Source organism: Pelecanus crispus, chromosome 27 (assembly GCF_030463565.1).
Source record: "Pelecanus crispus isolate bPelCri1 chromosome 27, bPelCri1.pri, whole genome shotgun sequence".
NCBI classification, from domain to species: Eukaryota; Metazoa; Chordata; class Aves; order Pelecaniformes; family Pelecanidae; genus Pelecanus; species Pelecanus crispus.
Window position 1 is genome coordinate 1596333 of NC_134669.1, and position 19368 is coordinate 1615700.

Here is a 19368-nt window from a genome sequence, read left to right on the forward strand (position 1 = left end):
TCCCATTTACCTCGACAAATTCTTTGCCAGCAACCCCGTGGCGGCTCTTCCCCAAAATCCAGGGAAAAGACATCCCGAACACCCTAGGAAGAGACCCACCAGGCGCGCGTGCCACGTCCCTGCTGTCCCTCCAAGATGCGTTTTCGCTAACGAGCGCCTTCGCTCGCTTCCGAATTCCCTTTAGCTCCATCTCCAGCCAGCTCAGCCCCTGATAAAACCGCTTCCCCCTCCCATTTCTGAAGCAACGCCTCGCGATTAAATCGCCGCTCCTCTTGACGATTGCTGCCATAAAACCCTCCCGAACGGATTTAGCCGAAGTCGTGATTTACGCCCGCAGAGCCGCTGTCCCAGCTCGGCGCAGCCGACGCCACACAGGCAATCCCAGCTAAACCAGACCCGGGGAATATTTGCGGAAAAGCCCTAAGGACAGGTCGCATCCATCCCCATCCTCTGTGGATGAATTCTCCCTCCAGGAGGCTTAAATGCAACATTAGCACTGGCTTAAAAACCTGAGCGAGCCACCTCGGGCCAGAGCTGTTGACGCTTGGCCTAAACGCTGGGGTTTATCTCCATTTCGGGGTCTCCGGAGCGTTTTAGGGAGCCTATTCGGTGTCCCACCGGGAAAAGGGGACCGTGCCCAATGCAGGTAAAGGATCTCTCGCCGAGGTCCGGCCACCTCCATCCCCTAAACCCTGCCGTCGCAGCCGTCCGGCTTAGCCCCGGCTTTATTTACGGCTGCCGGGAGCACCGATAACGCCATCCGAAGAACTTATAATGCCCCATTGAGGTTTGGTTCCTCGACTACGCTGCCGCTGGGAGGGCCTCCCCACTGCCCGGATCACAACGGCTCCATTGTCAGCCCAGTCCGAGCGGCCTCCGCGCTCAATGGCCGGGCTTTATACGGCTCTGAAAATGTCTTTTTACGCCGCCGTTTGTCGGAGCGTCGCTGCGAGAGCCGGAGCGGGGCCGGGGGAGGCTCGGCGCCTTTAGCGCGCTTGTACTGACACGACAAGGGCTCCAAAGAGCCAGCGGTCAATGCACGTTTCATCGGGGCATCAATGGGACGGCTTTTAATGCAGCCAGTAATGTAATTTTAATGCAGTATTTTAGATTTCCTTTTGTGCTTTTCCTCGCTGAATGAGGGAACCGAGTCGTTTCGGATCCCTCGTGCGGCAAGACCGACTTATTTCGACGCCTGCTGAAACAGATGCAAGCAGCGCGACAGATTCCTTCCCCCCCCCCCCCCCCAGAGATATTTAAGTCCAGCATCTAATTCACAGATTTCGAGGGCTCCAGGCAGCTGAAGCCAATGCCTGGCTCCTCCGCAGTCTTTTTCCGCAGCCGACGGCATCTCGGGTCATCTCAACAGGGCTCGTAACGCGTCTCTCGTACATTCAGGCCGCGGAGGGGACCGCCGTAACGCGTGGCTGCCGCGTCCCCGGAGCGGGCTGTACGAATCCCCGTCTTTAGGCTTCTTCAAACAGTTAAAAAAACCCCTAAGCGGGGCGATGCGCAGAACACAGAGCCAGACCCCCCCGCTGACTCCTTATCCGCGCGTCAACGCTCCTGCGCGTTCGCCCCTAACGCGATCAACCAAAATGACTTATTCCGAAGAGGGAACAATGCCTTTCCCTGCGGCTCCTCCACACGGGGATGCGAGATAAGGCAGGGGGATGAGCCGAAACCGCCTCGTCCGCATCCTGTCTCCACCTCGCTAGCCGGGCCTCGGCGGCACGCAGGGGACAGGGACACGTCACCGAAGAACCCGGCGCGGCTCCTTACGGGAGACGGGATGCCGGGCTCCAAGTGCTGCCGGAGTCGGGCTTCCTACGGAGGCTCTGCGCCTTCCTAACGGGTCAGAAAAGCCAAGATTAAAGGTCAAGCAGCTGCGAAACAGGGGGAGATCAGCAAAAATAACCCCACCGCCCGTTTCTAACCAGCCGTTTCCAGAAGGAAAACGGGGTTAGCTGGCGCGGAAGGCTTCCTCGCATCCCTTCGGGAAGGCTCCGTTAGCGCGCGGGAACAGCGAGCCCTGCTGCGAGGGGAAATCATAGAATCATCGAATCGTTGAGGTTGGAAAAGACCTTGAAGATCATCCAGTCCAACCATTAACCTACACTACCAAGCCCACTCTAAACCAATCAAGAATCATAGAATCATAGAATCATCGAATCGCTGAGGTTGGAAAAGACCTTTAAGAGCATCCAGTCCAACCATTAACCTACACTACCAAGTCCACGCTAAACCAATCAAGAATCATAGAATCACAGAATCATAGAATCGTTTAGGTTGGAAAAGACCTTTAAGAGCATCCAGTCCAACCATTAACCTACACTACCAAGTCCACTCTAAACCAATCAAGAATCATAGAATCATAGAATCATCGAATCGCTGAGGTTGGAAAAGACCTTGAAGATCATCAAGTCTAGAGTGGGCTTGGTAGTGTAGGTTAATGGTTGGACTGGATGATCTTAAAGGTCTTTTCCAACCTAGATGATTCTATGATTCTATGATTCTATGATCATCCAGTCCAACCATTAACCTACACTACCAAGCCCACACTAAACCAGTCAAGGGTAGACCAGACTGAACCATGTCCCCAAGTGCCACCTCTGCCCGTTTTTTGAACGCTTCCAGGGCTGGGGACTCCCCCACCTCTCTGGGCAGCCTGGTCCAATGCTTGACCACCCTTTCCGTAAAGAAATTTTTCCTAATATCCAACCTAAACCTCCCCTGGCGCAGCTTGAGCCCATTTCTTCTCGTCCCATCGCTGGTTCCTTGGGAGAAGAGCCCAACACCCCCCTCCCTGCCCCCTCCTGTCAGGGAGTTGTAGAGAGCGATGAGGTCTCCCCTCAGCCTCCTCTTCTCCAGGCTGAACACCCCCAGCTCCCTCAGCCGCTCCCCACCAGCCCTGTGCTCCAGACCCTTCCCCAGCTCCGTCGCCCTTCTCTGGACACGCTCCAGCACCCCAATGTCCTTCCTGTGCTGAGGGGCCCGAAACTGGACACAGCATTCCAGGTGTGGCCTCACCAGCGCCGAGTACAGGGCACGATCCCTGCCCTGCTCCTGCTGGCCACACTGCCCCTGACACAAGCCAGGATGCTGTTGGCCTCCTTGGCCACCTGGGCACACGGCTGGCTCACGTTCAGTCGCCCGTCTAATCGGAACGGCCGGAGCGATTTGAGCGAGCTCCAAAGCGCGGTCGTATTTCCTCCGCGTTGTTTATTCGTTTCCCAGCTGGAATAAAGCAGAGGCCGAACGCTTCACCAGCAGGTCTCCCACCTTCAGCCGCCGACATCCCACCGGACAGCTATACCGTACAGGCAGCTCCCGTAAGGAAAACCACTCCACAAGGAAACTTTCCCGTTTCCGTCCCGTTTTGCAGAATAAAACCACCAGACACCATTCTGAGAGCAACGCCTGGCTCCTCAGCCGGCGATGGCCTCGGTTTTTAAGCCCAGCTCCCTTCCCAACATCAGCGGCGCGTCCGTCCGCCTGCGTGCACTTACACAGATGTGCATTTGCGCGCTTGGAAGCGGCCCCTTGGCTTCAGGCGGAAAAGCTTCCACAGATAAAAGGCGGCTCGCACGCTCCAAGCACGGAAGCTCGATGCATTCGGCGTGAAATCTAGAGCAAGCTTGGCGCGACGCGGCTGCTTTATTGCGGCAGTCGGAACAGCCTGGAGGCCTCGGCGCCCATCCCCAGCCGGCCGGCATCCCGCTATCCGTCCCGGAGAAACGCGCGATGCTGCCGGCACGGGATAAAACCCAACGGCGAGCGCCGGGACGGGCACCCCACCGGCGTCGAGTGCTGCACGGAGATAAGCAGGCGGTCCCTGCCCAACCTTGGCAAGAGGCGAGCCATTTCGGGGCTATTAATCCCCAAATTATCGTGCAGAGCTGTTATAAGAGCGCGTAACGATAATCTATATTCCTCGTTATCGTATTCCCAAATAATTCAATAGGCGTGGAGAGAAAGCAACGCTTCAAAGAGCGGGAGACGCCGACACGCTGGTACCGCCGGCGCACGACAGCGACCACCGAGCCGACGGGCGGAGAGCGCTGACGCCAATCAGGGCAGAATCCACCCCGCGCGTAATTACCCCGTTATTAACACGAGCTGCAGGACGAAATTAGCACCACGGGACGGGAGCGAAAGGTTCCCGGTTACAGAGACAACCGCGCAGATTCAGCCTCGCAGCCAGCCCCCCGATTCAGACCCCGGCTGTCTGCGGAGTGCGTTAACCCCTTATTAAAATCCTTCTGACGGAGGCTTCAACGCTCCAAAACAAAGATTTTTAATTACCGGGGCTAGTTTTCCGGCAGCACCATAATTAGAGGCTGCCAAAATTTCCACGGGCAGTGATTTAGGAGGGGCAATAACTCGAGCATTTCAACCTCAGCTGCAGCGAGGCTTAGCAAAGCCCAGATGCGAGTTTAGTCGGGGCGGGGGTTCGAGCTCCGCTGATCTGGCCAGCTCCTCCTCTCCCTCCCACGCTAACAACACCGGGCTGAAAAAGCATCCCCGGCCGCAAATCCACGCTGTGAATCCGACCTGCGTGAGGATAAAAGCAAAAGCAAATCATGTCAGGCGATGGATGGCACAGCGGGCTGGGGATCCTGACCTCGCCGCTCGGAAAAACGTTACGCAAGCGAAAAAAAAAAATCCAATGGCAGAAAGCACAATGGCGGGGAAAACTCAGGCGGCGCTTTCAAATGACACTTTTTTACAGAGAAAGGGAGCTGCCAGCACGCCACTGCAGCAACCGCGACGCCAAAAAAAGCCTGAAACATCAGAAAAACTTTTTTTTTTGGGGGGGGGGGGGGGCGGGTAGAACGTTAAGGTTCAGATCCCAGCGAACGCCAGATGCTGTGGGACAGCAGGACCGAGCCGCCGGCGTTTTGTCGGTGACAAGATCCGCGCCAGCCCGTGTCAGGATGGAATTATGTCACAGGAAGGCTGCTATTGTTAATATTCCAGCATGAGCCCCAGCCGGGACGGGAACCCCGTCGCGTGAGGTAGATGGAGCAAGCAGCAGCCCTGGATCAAGGGGCAGGCGAGGACGGGAACACAAAGGAGCCGGAGTCCAGCGACGACGACAGCTCCTTGCCCCACGGACGGAGCAAGCGCCCAAGGAAACGAAGACCAGCCCAGAGCCGAGCCGCTACCGCCTGCCCGGCGTCGCCGTTCCGCGTAAAGGCGGGCGGAAAAGAGACAAAAAGGTGGAGAAGGCTGAAGAAGCGACTCCGCTCGTGGCGCTTCGGCGCAGAAGCAGAAGTTATTAGCAATTACGGTGGATTTCGAAAGCATCCGGCGAGATTTTTTTTTAAACCCCGCAGCGTTCGCGCTGGGTGACATCAGCTCTGCTCCCCGCTGTCATTGGGGTGGACGTATTCTCCTCCCCGCTCTTCACGCCGCGGGCTGGGCGTCAAGCCTGCGGCCTCGCCTTATCCTGCCCGCGCCAAGCGGCCCCGTAGCAAGGCCCCGGCACCTCCGGCCGAGAGCTCGGCACTATCTCGAAGGCACACGTCCCCGCCACGAGCAGGCCGCCGAAACGCCGGCGCAGGAAGAGCCGCAGGCCCGACGCTATCAGCCTGGAAACAGAAGCATCTTCACGGCGTGACCCGGCGTTAGCCTTCTGCGCGCCGTGGATGGCGACGGGGAGCGAGAGGGGCGACGGGACACGCTCCCGCTTCGCCGCCGCTTTGGTTTAAGCGTCCTGGTGGCTCGGTATCAGCCGCTGCCGCCGTACCTGCGCTGCCCCGGCTCCTCCTCACGCCGGGCAGCATCCCCGGGGCGTCCCAGGAGAACGCGGAGACGCCGACACGCACCGGGACGAGCCTCCGTGGCGGGCGGGAGGCCCGTGGGGGGCTCACCTGCCCGGCGGCATCCTCCAGCGCCGCGGCGTCGCCGCCGTCTCGCTGCTCGGGGGTCGGTGCGGGGCTGCGGTGCAGCGGGGTTGCGGTGCGGGGCTCCGGTGCAGCGGGCCCGTACCTGCCATGGCCGCGTTCCCAGCGGGACTCCCCTCCCGTATTCACGGAACCCCCCTACGCCAGCGCCGTGCGCGCCAGCAACGGCCCGAGCCCCCGCCTGCGCCACCGGCGTAAGGGCCCGCCGGTGACCCGCTCCCCCGGGGCCGCGCCTTACGCCAAGTGCGTAGGGCACGGCCGGGCGAGGGGAGCGGGCTGGCGGGGCGCTCCGCAGTTTGCGTAGCGGCGGCGGAACGCGCACAGGGGGGGTCCCCGCGGCCGCGGCCGCGCCCTACGCAAGCGGGATTCACGAAGCGCGCTTACGCCAGCGGCGCAGCGGCGGGCGGGCAGCGGCGGCGGCGCCGCCGTCATCATCGTACGCGCCGCCCGCCCCTTCCCCGTCGCCCCACGACTCACCGGCCCACGAAGTTCTCCAGCACCGAGCTCTTGCCCGCGCTCTGCCCGCCCACCACGGCGATCTGCGGCAGGTCGAGGTGGCAGCTCTGCCCGATGGAGCTGAACGCGTCCTGCAGCTTGTTCACCAGCGGGATCAGCTCCTCCATGCCCCGGTTCCCCATGGCGGCGCGGGGGTGGGGGGAGAACCACGCTCCCGCTCTCCCGGCGGCGGCTGCTCCTCACAGGGCCCGCGGCGGCGGCGACCAAACTTCCCCTCCGAGTCTCCTCATCCGGCACTGGCGACACCCCCGGGGCGCCGCTCGCCGGGCCCGCCCCGCTGCCCTCAGACCGCGCGGTCGTTGGCCGACTCGGCCGTCGATCAGAGGAAGCAGCCGAGCGGAGCGGCGCGGCGGGCTGTCAATCAGTCTGGAGGGCGGGACCGGAAGGCCACCGCCCCTTCTCTACCGCTCCATTGGCCTCCCACGGCGTCGCTCATCCCTACCAGCCAATGGGAGGTGGAGCTGGCCTGTCAGGTGAGGCGGTGCTGCTGCAGCTCCCGCCCCGCGATATTGCTCCGGCCGTTTTATTGGCAGAGACGACTGTCGCTCCGGAAAGCTTAGCGAATCACTACCCGAAAGAAACGAGTTGAGTTCACCCACCTCTCCCCACCCGCCCTCCCCCTCATTGGGCAGCGCGCCCGCCACTCCCCGAGATTGACCAACCCAGCTGGAGACTGGACTCGGAGGGAAGCTGGGAGGGAGAAAACCCTCTCGCCATTCGCCAGCGGGCTGTCAATCAACAATCCCTACCAGCCGATTGGCTGCGTTGGTGGCTTTTTCCCCGCCCTTTCTCGGGCACAGCCCGGTAACCGCAGACCCCCGTGTAGGCGCGCACCCGCGACGGCAGCCCCCGAGGCGAGGCCCCGGGCCCACCCCACGCCCCCCGCGGGCCTCGCCCCCCGCCCCTCGCCCCCGGGGGACCCCCAGCACCAGCAGTCCAGCCACGGCCGTCGCCTCGGGGGTCTTTATTTCACACCCTCGCCCCACGGCGGCGTCCGGCGGGGAGGCCTGTCCCGCGCTGGGGGCTCCCCTCACCGCCCCGCGCCCCCCCGGCCGGTCTCCGGTGCCGGTGGGCTGCCCCGGCGTCGTGGAGAAACCGGGGTCTGCATGCCGGTTACCAACCGGCTGAGTCCCGCCGGGAAGCGGCCGGCGCAGAGGACGTCCGAGCTGCTCCTGGAAGAGATGGAGGAAGCGGCGTGGGGGAGGCCATCGGCGGGACCCCGAAAGCCGAATCGCGGCAGCCCGTGGCCGCGGCACCTTACCTGAGCTCGGCGGGGGTCTGGGGGCCGGGGGCCAGCGGGAAGGCGGGCAGGGAGCGGCGCTGGCGGCAGAGGTAGCCGGAGGGCAGGTCCTGGGGCAGCTCGGCGTCCGGCCGCTCCAGCGGCAGAGCCATCTCTGGGGCGGGCAGCGGGGGGAAGGTGCCCTCAGCACCCCCGGCCGGCCCCTCCTGGGGTTTACCTCGCGATTCGGGGAGCAGAGAACCCCTCAGCACCCGAAAAACACCTCGGGGCAGTGCCACACCCTGCTCCCAGGGCACCAACGCCTGGATTTCAGGGTGACGGGGCCCTCCCGAATCCAGACGGGGTGAAAGCAGCCCCCAGAGCTTCCCAGCACGGACCAGAGCATAAACTGGGGGGCCAGCCCCCCTTCCTGGGGGAAACCCTCCCTCCCGGTGTCCCTACCGCTTCGGATCCGGCTCAGCTCCGGTCCCAGCAGCTTCCCTTCCATGCTCAGCAGGATGTATTTCTCCGTCCGGAGCTCTGGGCTCAGTCGATCCACCATCCGCCGGTTCGGTCGCTCCTGCGCATCCAGCTGCTGTGGGGCCGAGGGCTCGGTCCGGCCGGGATGCACTGCATCCATCTTCCAGCTGGGAAAAGGAAGGAGAAGACGGGAATCATAAAATCATGGAATCGTTCAGGTTGGCAAAGACCTTGAAGATCACCCAGTCCAACCATTGACCTGACACTGCCAAGCCCACCACCAAACCACTTAAGGGCAGAGCCATAATTTCATGTTCCTGGCTTGGATCATTTTTCCATGAAGTCAGACCAGGAATGGCTAAGGTTGGACAGGAGCTCTCAGATCATCAGCCCAACGTCACCCCAACACCCCCATGGCCACTAAACCATGGCCCCCAGTGCCACCTCTGCCCGGTTTTTGACCACGATCATCACGGCTCCGGTCACCGCAGCAGCGGCATGGCCAGCGCTGACCCTCCCATCCAGCCCCGGGGCTCATGGCACTGTGGGAAGGCCCCGGTGTCACCGGAGAGGGGGGACAGCCCCACCCCTGTGGTCCCTGGGGGTGACCGAGCTCCAAAACTCACTTGCAGCCACCTCCCGGGTGGGACGGCGTTTCCCAAACCCATCCCCGCTCCCGGTTTGCGCTGGCTACGAAGAGACGCAGCCGGTTTTGGACACGGCCGAGCTGCGACCGGGATGCCCCAGAGAAACGCTTGCCCCCAGCCCCGCTTCCCACACCGGGGCGGGGAACTGAGTGCCAGAAGCAGCTCATCCCCAAAATGGGGGGGTTCTGTCCTTGCTGCACCCCCCAGGCACAACCGCAGCAGAGCAGGGGGAAGATTTGCGTCCCCATCACCCGAGGGAACCCACTCGGGGCTCCGGGTTATTCAAATCCGCTGGCATTACCTGGACTCAACCGTTTGGCTCCGAAACGGCTGAGCCGCCCCACGGGAGCTGCCGGCGGGGAGAGGGACGGCAAGGAAGGGAGGGAGCCAGGGTCCCGCGGATGCACCGAGCCACCGGCGCGGCTTTGCCGGTCCCCAGCGATGCGGAGGGAGGGGCGGGGAGGGAGGCTGCGGAGAGGCCGGCAGCTGTTCCCCTTTCCCTCTCTGGGAAAGGGTAATTAAATCCCTTGCTGCGCTCAGCGAGTCGATTACCAGATTCCCAGAGAGATTTCTGAGAGAAAAAACCCCGCGTTTCGGGGGGGGGGAGAGCGGACGAGGCGGAGCTGGGATCAGCCAGGCTGCTCCAGGCTCCGCTGACCCAGGCGCAGGTGACACGGCTCCAGGGGGATTCGCCCAGAAGCCGGAGCTCCGTCGGAGCCAGGCTGCGCGTGCCTCCGCTTCCCTGAGCGTCCGTCCCTTATCCGGTTCGTTAACGCTAGAACGAGTTCATCACCATGTTCGGTCGCAGGCGGCAGCCGGGGGGCCCGGCACAGCCTCACGGCGCGCAGCAGCCATGGTGAAGGCAGGGCAGAGGTGCAGGCAGGGCAGAGGTGCAGGCAGGGCAGCCGTGCAGGCAGGGCTGCCCGCAGCATCCCGCAGCTTCCCGCAGGAGCCCGGTGCGGCATTACGGCCGAGCCCCCTCTTCGCGGGGGGCTGTTTCCGCACCCAGCCCTCGCCTGCGCCCTCCTTGCCACAGAGGACGGAGCCAGGGCTTTCCAGATCGTTCCTGAAGGCCGTTTTAATTTGGTTTTAGGGAATTTCTAACCGGACGCTCCTGTCGTACCGAAGCAGCTCAGGGCACGTCCCTTCCCCTCCCCTGCTCCCCCTCACCAGTTAAGGTCCCCTGTCCCAGCGGCCGGCCTGACTGGGAAGGCAGAGCCCCCCCAAACAGCGCAGCCGTAAGCTCTCCACCACGCTCCCCTGTGGAGAACCGTACATCCATTTTGGGAAACGCTAGCTCTTCCCAAGGGGAGGTTACCTCCTTTAGACAGGCGGGCTCCCACGCACGCTCGCCGGCACGCTCGCCTCCCTCGCACCAGGAGCTGCTTACGGCGGAGTCTGGAGAAACGGAAACAGCCATTTATATCAAAACGGGGAATAGTTCCCCAGCTTGAGCTTCCCACGTGTGAGGGCTGAGCGGCTGCTGCTACCCCTTCCGCTGACCTGACATGGGGTGCCTGGGCCCTGCTGGGGCTTAACACCGGGCAGGACCCGCCGCAGGGTGGGAAATGGGGTGCTAACGGGTAAAGGGAGGGGGTCTCTCCATGCTCAGACCTGCGCAGGGCTTTCACCGTCCACGCCGGCGAGGCACCCCGGGCTGAAATCCCGGGTGCAGCTAGCACGGGGGATCCCGGGGGCACTGACGGAGCTGTTGTGGGAGGGGAAACTGAGGCAGGCGATGGAGGAGGAGGCTTCCCCTGGGGGGGCTTAGGGACCAGGGGAGGGGGCTCTCCCCAGGATGAGAGAGGCAGAGGAGGGGGCTCGCCCTGGGGGACATAGGGACCAGGGGAGGGGGTCCTCCCTGCAGACAGAGGGGCAGAGGAGGGGGCTCTCCCCGGGATCACGGAGGAGGGGGCACCACCCGGGGGACATGGGGGACCGGGGGGATTCTCCCGAGAGAGACGGGGGCCGGAGAAGGGTGTCCCTACCCCCCCCCCCCCCCGCCGAGGCCCAGCGCAGAGGCCGAAGCCCTAACATGGCGGCCGCGTTGCCCTTGGTTACGATCACTTCCGGCAGAACGCGGCGGCGGCCGGAAGCGCAGGTCACGTGGGGGGAGCGGAAGATGGCGGCGCCCAGGGTAGCGGGGCCGGGCCCGGCGCCGCTGTTGCGGGTGGCGGCGGAGTGCGGGCGGAGCCGGGCGCGGGCCGGCGAGCTGCGGCTGCCGCACGGCCCCGTCCCCTGCCCCGTCTTCATGCCCGTGGGTACCCGCGGCACCGCCAAGGGCATCACGGCGGCCCAGCTCGCCGCCCTCGGCTGCCGCATCTGCCTCGGCAACACCTACCACCTGGGCACGCGGCCGGTGAGCGCCGCCGCGGCGGGGGCGAGGGGGAGGGGGGGAGCAACCGGGAGGGGCCGGCGGGGGCGGGGGAGGCCCCGCCCGCAGCCACCGGCGAGCACCGGGCACGGGAGGGCCCCGGCGCCGGGATGGCCCCGCCCCCGAGCACAGATTGACCACGCCCCCAGCTCCAGAGCGGCCACGCCCCCGGGAAAGACCCCGCCTTTTTACCCCCTAAAAGTTCATTGGAGGGAACCCCGAGGAAGGCCACGCCCCCGCAGTAACCACGCCCCCCCGGTGGGCTGGCCCCGCCCCCTGGGGGGCTTCGCCTACCTGTGCCTATGGGAGAGCAGGCCCGGGAAGCCACGCCCCTCATTAGCCACGCCCCCTCGCTGTATCCCCGCCCCCTGGGGGGGTCCCCGGGGTCCCAATGCCCGTCCCCAGGGTCCTAATGCCCGTCCCTGGAGTCCCAATGCCCCCTCCCGGGCCCCCCCCGGGCCCCCGCTCTGACCCCGTCCCCCCCCCCCCCCCCGGCAGGGCCCGGAGCTGGTGCAGCGCGCCGGCGGCCTCCACGGCTTCATGGACTGGCCCCACAACCTGCTGACGGTGAGGGGGGACCCCCACCTTGGGGGGGGGGTGGTGGGGGGTGACACCCCAAGACCCCCACCCTGGGCTGGGGGGGGACACCACCCCCAGCGCTCCCACCTCGGGGGGGACGCTCCTAGACCCCCACCTGGGCGGGGGGGACACCACCCCCAGACCCCGCACCAGGCACCCCCGGGGCTCCTGATGCCCCCCAGCCCCGTTATTGGGGTCCCCCGTGTCGTGGGTGTCCCCCCCCCCGACGCCTCTCCCGCCCCCCAGGACAGCGGGGGCTTCCAGATGGTCTCGCTGGTGGAGCTGTCGGAGGTGACGGAGGAGGGGGTCCGCTTCCGCTCCCCCTACGGCGGGGAGGAGATCCTGCTCAGCCCCGAGAAGTCCATCGAGATCCAGAACGCCCTGGGTAAGTCCGGCGGGGGGGGGGGTGAACCCCCAAAACCGGGGGGGGGGTGTCCCCCGGGCCTCCCCCCTCACCCCCACCTGCGCCCCGCAGGCGCCGACATCATGATGCAGCTGGACGACGTGGTGAGCAGCACCACGACAGGGCCGCGCGTGGAGGAGGCCATGCACAGGTCCCGGACCCCCCTGCTGCCCCTTGGGCCCCCCCACACCCACCCCACTGCCCCCCCCAGACCCCCCTGCTACCCCTTGGCAACCCCGGCACCTCCTGCTACCCCTTAGAACCCCCCAGACCCACCCCACTGCCCCCCAGACCCTCCCGCTGCCCCTTGGGCCCCCCCAGACCACTCCTGCTACCCCTTGAGCCCCCCCCAAACCCCCCGCTGCCCCTTGGAACCCCCCCACTACCCCTTGGAACCCCCCAGACCCACCCCACTGCCCCCAGACCCCCCCTGGAACCCCTTGCTGCACCTTGGCCCCCCCCAACCCCCCCGCTGCCCCTTGGGACACCCCAGACCCCCCCCTGCTGCCCCCTGGAACCCCTCTGCTACCCCTTGGGCCCCCCCAAAGCCCCTGCTACCCCTTGAGACCCCCCACACCCACCCCACTGGCCCCTGGACCCCCCCCGCTGCCCCTTGGGACCCCCAGACCCCCCCCTGCTGCCCCTTGGTCCTCTCTGAATGCCCCACTGCCCCTTGGACCCCTCCAGACCCCCCCTGCTGCCCCTTGGGACCCCCCAGACCCACCCCACTGGCCCCTGGACCCCCCCTGCTGCCCCTTGGGACCCCCCAGACCCCCTGAGACGCCCCTGCTGCCCCTTGGGACCCCCCCAGACCCACCATGCAGACACCCCAGACCCCCCCGCTGCCCCTTGGGACCCCCCAGACCCACCCCACTGGCCCCTGGACCCCCCCGCTGCCCCTTGGGACCCCCTAGACCCCCCAAGACCCCCCCACTGCCCCTTGGGACCCCCCAGACCTCCTGAGACCCCCCTGCTGCCCCTTGGGACCCCTCAGACCCACCATGCAGACCCCCCCAGACCCCCCCGCTGCCCCTTGGGACCCCCCAGACCCACCCCACTGGCCCCTGGACCCCCCCTGCTGCCCCTTGGGACCTCCCAGACCCCCCCTGCTGCCCCTTGGGACCCCCCAGACCCCCTGAGACCCCCCTGCTGCCCCTTGGGACCCCCCCAGACCCACCCCCCAGACCCCCCGAGACCCCCCCGCTGCCCCTTGGGACCCCCGGCGCTGACGGCCCGTCCCCGTCCCCAGGTCCATCCGCTGGCTCGACCGCTGCATCGCCGCCAACCGCCGCCCCGCGCAGCAGAGCCTCTTCGCCATCATCCAGGGGGGGCTGGACCCCGCCCTGCGCACCACGTGCCTGGAAGGTAGCGGGGCCCTGTCCCCCTCCCCGCCTTCCTCCTCCTCTTCCTCCTCGCTGCCCTCCTCCCGCTCCCCATCGTCTTCCCATTCCCCATCTGCTCCTCGTCCTCCTCTGGCTTCCCACTTTCTTCCCATTCCTCATCTTCTGCCCACTCCTCATCCTCCCTCAGCTCCCAGTCATCTTCCCATTCCCCATCTTCCTCCCACTCCTCATCCTCCCCCAGCTCCCCATCATCATCCCATTCCCCGTTCTCCTCCTGCTCCATCATCTTCCTCCCATTCCCCATCTGCTCCTCATCCTCCTCTGGCTTCCCACCTTCTTCCCACTCCTCATCCTCTTCCCGCTCCCTGTCTGCCTCCTGTTCCCCATCTTCCTCCCACTCCTCATCTTCCCCCAGCTCCCCATCATCCTCCCGTTCCCCATCATCCTCCCGTTCCCCATCTTCCTCCCGTTCCCCATCTTCCTCCCATTCCCCATCTTCCCCCAGCTCCCCATCATCCTCCGTTCCCCATCTTCCTCCCACTCCTCATCATCCTCCTGTTCCTCATCCTCCCGTTCCCCATCTTCCTCCCACTCCTCATCCTCCCCAGCTCCCCATCATCCTCCCGTTCCCCATCTTCCTCCCACTCCTCATCCTCCCCAGCTCCCCATCTTCCCCCCATTCCCCATCTTCTTGCTCCCCACCTTCCCCCTGTTCCCCAGCTTCCCCCCGCTCCCCACCTCCCTGGCCGGGCCCCGGGGGTCGGGGGGCCCGGGGGGTGCTCACAGCCCCTCCCCCCCAGAGATGACCCGCCGGGACGTCCCCGGCTTCGCCATCGGCGGCCTGAGCGGGGGCGAGGAGAAGGACCAGTTCTGGAGGATGGTGAAGCTCAGCACCGACCGCCTGCCCCGGGACAAGCCCCGATACCTGATGGGCGTGGGGTAGGTCCCGCCGGGGGGGTCCCCGCTGCCCCCCCAGAGCGTCTGGGGCGGGATGTGGGGCTCAGACCCCCGGCTCAGACCCCGCTCCCCTCCGCAGCTACGCCACTGACCTGGTGGTCTGCGTCGCTCTGGGCTGCGACATGTTCGACTGCGTCTTCCCCACCCGGACGGCGGTAAGAGAATCACGGAATCGTTGAGGTTGGCAAAGAGCTTGAAGATCTCCCAGTCCAACCATTGGCTGGCACTGCCAAGCCCACCACCGAACCAATTAAGGGCCCAGTGATAATTAATTTCATGTTCCTGGCTTGGTGGCTGCGTTATTTTTTCATGAAAGTCAAAACCAGGAATCATGGAATCGTTGAGGTTGGCAAAGAGCTTTGAGATCACCCAGTCCAACCATTGACCTGACACTGCCAAGCCCACCACCAAACCACTTAAGGGCAGAGCCATAATTTCATGTTCCTGGCTTGGATCATTTTTCCATGAAGTCAGACCAGGAATGGCTAAGGTTGGACAGGAGCTCTCAGATCATCAGCCCAACGTCACCCCAACACCCCATGGCCACTAAACCACGGCCCCCAGTGCCACCTCTGCCCGGTTTTTGAACCCCTCCAGGGCTGGGGACTCCCCCACCTCTCTGGGCAGCCCCTTCCAACGCTTGACCGCTCTTTCCGTGAGGAAATTTCTCCCAATATCCAATCTCAGCCTCCCCTGGCGCAGCTTGAGGCCATCTCCTCTCGTCCCATCGCTGGTTCCTTGGGAGAAGAGCCCACCCCCCTCCCTACCCCCTCCTGTTGGGGAGTTGGGGAGAGCGATGAGGTCTCCCCTCAGCCTCCTCTTCTCCAGACCACCCAACCCCAGCTCCCCCGGCCGCCCCCCACAAGCTCTCCAGACCGTTCTCCTCGTGCTCCAGACCCCTCCCCACCTCCGCTGGCCACGCTCCCAAAGCCCCTCTCGTCCTGAGGGGCCCAAAACCGAACACCGAATCCGAGACGCGGCCTCAGCAGCGCCAAGCACCGGGGCACGATCCCTGCCCCGCGTGGCTCCGTGTGAGCAGCTCGGGGGCGGGGGGGGGGGGACACACGCGGGGGGGACCCCCTGACCCTGCTCCCCTCCCCGCAGCGTTTCGGCTCGGCCCTGGTCCCCTGGGGTTCGCTGCAGCTGAAGAACCAACAATTCGCCAAAGATTTCCGTCCCATCGACGAGAACTGCGGCTGCCCCACGTGCCAGCGGTGGGTGCGGGGAGCGGCCGGGGGTCCGACCCCGGCACGCGGGGGGGTCTGACCCCCCACCCACGCCCCTCCCCATGCACCCTGCCCTCCATCCAGGCACAGCCGCGCGTACCTGCACGCCCTGCTCCGCAGCGAGACGGCCGCCCTGCACCACCTCACCATCCACAACATCGCCTACCAGGTGGGTTGGGGGGCCCGGGGGGGCGGGGGTCCCGCGGCAGCGCCGGGGGGTCCCAGCCTCCCCCCCCCACAACCACCCCCTTCCCCGCAGCTCAACCTGATGGGCTCCATCCGGGAGAGCATCCTGGCCCAGCGCTTCCCCGAATTCGTCCGGGAGTTCCTGAGCACCATGTACGGGGCGCGGGAGAGGGTCCCCAGCTGGGTCGTGGAGGCTCTGGCCGCCGTCGGCATCACCCTGGACTGACGGGGACCCCCGGGGGCACGCTGGCAGCCCCCCCCTTCCCCCGCGGCTGCTTTTATCCGCCCCTTATAAATAGTTTTGTACTTATTTGTGCGGGTTTTTTTACTACTTTGGTCTTTTTTTAAGGGGGGGGGGGGGGAGGGGGGCGGCTGCCGCAGCTGCATCCAAATAAAGTTTCTTGCTGGGAACAATTTTGTGTGGCTCTGAATGGGTCTGGGGGCGCCCCGAATGGATCTGGGGGGGCCCAAAGGGGTCTGGGGGGCCCAAAGGGGTCTGGGGGGGGCCCACTGCCCCCTCGGGGCTGTGGGGTGGGGGGCTTGGGGTCCTGGGGGCAGGAGGATGCTTGGGGGGGGGGATGGGGGTGCAGGGGGGGCCCTGGGAACATTTTGGGGACCCAGGGATGCAGAAGGGGTCTGGGGGTGCTCGGGGGTCCCGGGAGGGGACCATAGGAGAGGAGTGGGGGCGATGGGGGCCTGGGGGTGCAGGGGAGGGGAGCTGGGGGTGCAGGGGGGACCTGGGGACATTTTGGGGGTGCAGGGATGCAGAAGGGGTCTGGGGGTGCTCGGGGGGTCCCGAGAGGGGACCATAGGAGAGGAGTGGGGGCGATGGGGGTCTGGGGGTGCAGGGGAGGGGGCCTGGGGGTGCAGGACAGGGGAATTGGGGACATTTTGGGGACCCAGGGATGCAGAAGGGGCTTTGGGGATGTCCTGGGGATGCTCTGGGGTCCCGGGGACCAGGGGTGATGGGGGTCTGGGGGTGCAGGGGAGGGGAGCTGGGGGTGCAGGGGGGCCCTGGGGACATTTTGGGGACCCAGGGATGCAGAAGGGGTCTGGGGGTGCTCGGGGGTCCCGGGAGGGGACCATAGGAGAGGAGTGGGGGCAATGGGGGCCTGGGGGTGCAGGGGAGGGGAGCTGGGGGTGCAGGACAGGGGAATTGGGGACATTTTGGGGGTGCAGGGATGCAGAAGGGGCTTTGGGGATGTCCTGGGGATGCTCTGGGGTCCTGGGGACCAGGGGTGATGGGGGTCTGGGGGTGCAGGGGAGGGGAGCTGGGGGTGCAGGGGGGACCTGGGGACATTTTGGGGACCCAGGGATGCAGAAGGGGTCTGGGGGTGCTCGGGGGGTCCCGGGAGGGGACCATAGGAGAGGAGTGGGGGCAATGGGGGCCTGGGGGTGCAGGGGAGGGGAGCTGGGGGTGCAGGGGGGACCTGGGGACATTTTGGGGGTGCAGGGATGCAGAAGGGGTCTGGGGGTGCTCGGGGGTCCCGGGGGGGCACACAGGACCTGGCTCCCTCCGGCTCCGCTCCTCCAGCAGCCCCTTCGCCACCGCCCCCGATGTCGCGCCCCAAACCCACCCCGTGGTGCCCCCGCTGTGCCCGGCCCCGGGGAGCACCTGGGGTGGACTGGGAGCAACTGGGAGCAACTGGGAAGGGCTGGAAGCAGCACCTGGGGTGGACTGGGAGCAACTGGGAGGGACTGGGAGCAACAGGGAAAAGGGACAGGGATGGGGACAGGGATGGGGACATGGAGACAGGGAAAAGGGACAGGGATGGGGACATGGAGACAGGGATAGGGACAGGGATGGGGACAAGGGACAGGGATGAGGCCAGGGACACAGGACAGGGATGGGAACAAGGGACAGGGACAAGGGACAGGGATGAGGCCAGGGACACGGGAGAGGGATGGGGACAAGGGCATGGGATGGGGACAGGGATGGGGACAGGGAGGTTGGGTATGTGGGGTTTTGGGGGTCCGGGAGCTCAGGCGTGTGTGTCCGTGTTGGGGGTCTTGGATCCTGAACACGTGGGTCCATTTTGGGGGGGAGCTGGAACACGTGGGTCCATTTTGGGGGGCAGCTGGAACACGTGGGTCCATTTTGGGGGGCAGCTGGGACACGTGGGTCCATTTTGGGGGGGAGCTGGGGCACATGGGTCCATTTTGGGGGGGAGCTGGGGCACGTGGGTCCATTTTGGGGGGGAGCTGGGGCACGTGGGTCCATTTTGGGGGGCAGCTGGGACACGTGGGTCCATTTTGGGGGGGAGCTGGGGCACGTGGGTCCATTTTGGGGGGCAGCTGGGACACGTGGGTCCATTTTGGGGGGCTCAGAGCTGCCACACCCGGGCGCTTTGGGGGTCAGGGGGCTCGCGCCCCCGCCCCCAGCGAGGCCGTTTTCAGCTCGCCCCCCCCCCAAGCTGGGCCGGTGGCCGCCCCCCAGCCCCTGCCCCACGGGGCCACGCCGCGCCCGGGCTTGGTGGCCACGGGGAGGAAGTTTGTGGACAGGGTGGGGTGGCCCGGGCTACGTCAGCCAAGAGTGTGGCAATTTCTGCCGCCACCGGGCACCCCGGCCCACAGACGGCTGGGGCTGCCGGCAGGTGAGCAGCCACTGGGAGCCACTGGGAGCCACTGGGAGCCACTGGGAGTGACTGAGAGAGACTGGGAAGGGCTGGGAGCAACTGGGAAAAGCTGGAAACAGTACCTGGGGTGAACTGGGAGTGACTGGAAGCAACTGGGAGCAACTGGAAGGGCTGGAAGTGGCACCTGGGGTGGACTGGGAGTGACTGGGAGCAACTGGGAGCAACTGGGAAGGGCTGGAAGCAGCACCTGGGGTGGACTGGGAGCAACTGGGGTGGACTGGGAGCAACTGGGAGCAACTGGAAGGGCTGGAAGCAGCACCTGGGGTGGACTGGGAGCAACTGGGAAGGGCTGGAAGCAGCACCTGGGGTGGACTGGGAGCAACTGGGGTGGACTGGGAGCAACTGGGAGCAACTGGAAGGGCTGGAAGCAGCACCTGGGGTGGACTGGGAGCAACTGGGAAGGGCTGGAAGCAGCACCTGGGGTGGACTGGGAGTGACTGGGAAGGGCTGGAAGCAGCACCTGGGGTGGACTGGGAGCAACTGGGAAGGGCTGGAAGCAGCACCTGGGGTGGACTGGGAGCAACTGGGAGGGACTGGGAGCAACTGGAAGGGCTGGAAGCAGCACCTGGGGTGGACTGGGAGCAACTGGGGTGGACTGGGAGCAACTGGGAGCAACTGGAAGGGCTGGAAGTGGCACCTGGGGTGGACTGGGAGTGACTGGGAGCAACTGGGAGCAACTGGGAAGGGCTGGAAGCAGCACCTGGGGTGGACTGGGAGCAACTGGGGTGGACTGGGAGCAACTGGGAGCAACTGGAAGGGCTGGAAGCAGCACCTGGGGTGGACTGGGAGCAACTGGGAAGGGCTGGAAGCAGCACCTGGGGTGGACTGGGAGCAACTGGGGTGGACTGGGAGCAACTGGGAGCAACTGGAAGGGCTGGGACCAGCACCTGGGG

At 65.6% G+C, this 19368-nt stretch overlaps 2 protein-coding genes across 11 annotated transcripts in view; one reads left to right on the forward strand and one right to left on the reverse strand.

The window, feature by feature from the left end:
• DNM2 (dynamin 2) overlaps positions 1–6547 on the reverse strand; it is a 38853-nt gene extending 32306 nt beyond the window's left edge. For all 10 annotated transcript variants that reach the window (XM_075725154.1, XM_075725151.1, XM_075725152.1 and 7 more), the window contains exon 1: positions 6387–6547. In XM_075725154.1, coding sequence (XP_075581269.1) covers positions 6387–6547 — 161 coding nt within the window. The remainder of the gene's footprint in view (positions 1–6386) is intronic.
• Positions 6548–10806: 4259 nt separating this feature from the next.
• On the forward strand, positions 10807–16065 carry QTRT1 (queuine tRNA-ribosyltransferase catalytic subunit 1). The gene is made up of 10 exons (XM_075725215.1): positions 10807–11130; positions 11644–11712; positions 11971–12109; positions 12200–12278; positions 13377–13492; positions 14271–14409; positions 14507–14582; positions 15532–15641; positions 15738–15822; positions 15913–16065. The coding sequence occupies exons 1-10, from the start codon at positions 10807–10809 to the stop codon at positions 16063–16065; spliced, it is 1290 nt and encodes a 429-aa protein (XP_075581330.1).
• Positions 16066–19368: the final 3303 nt, after the last annotated feature.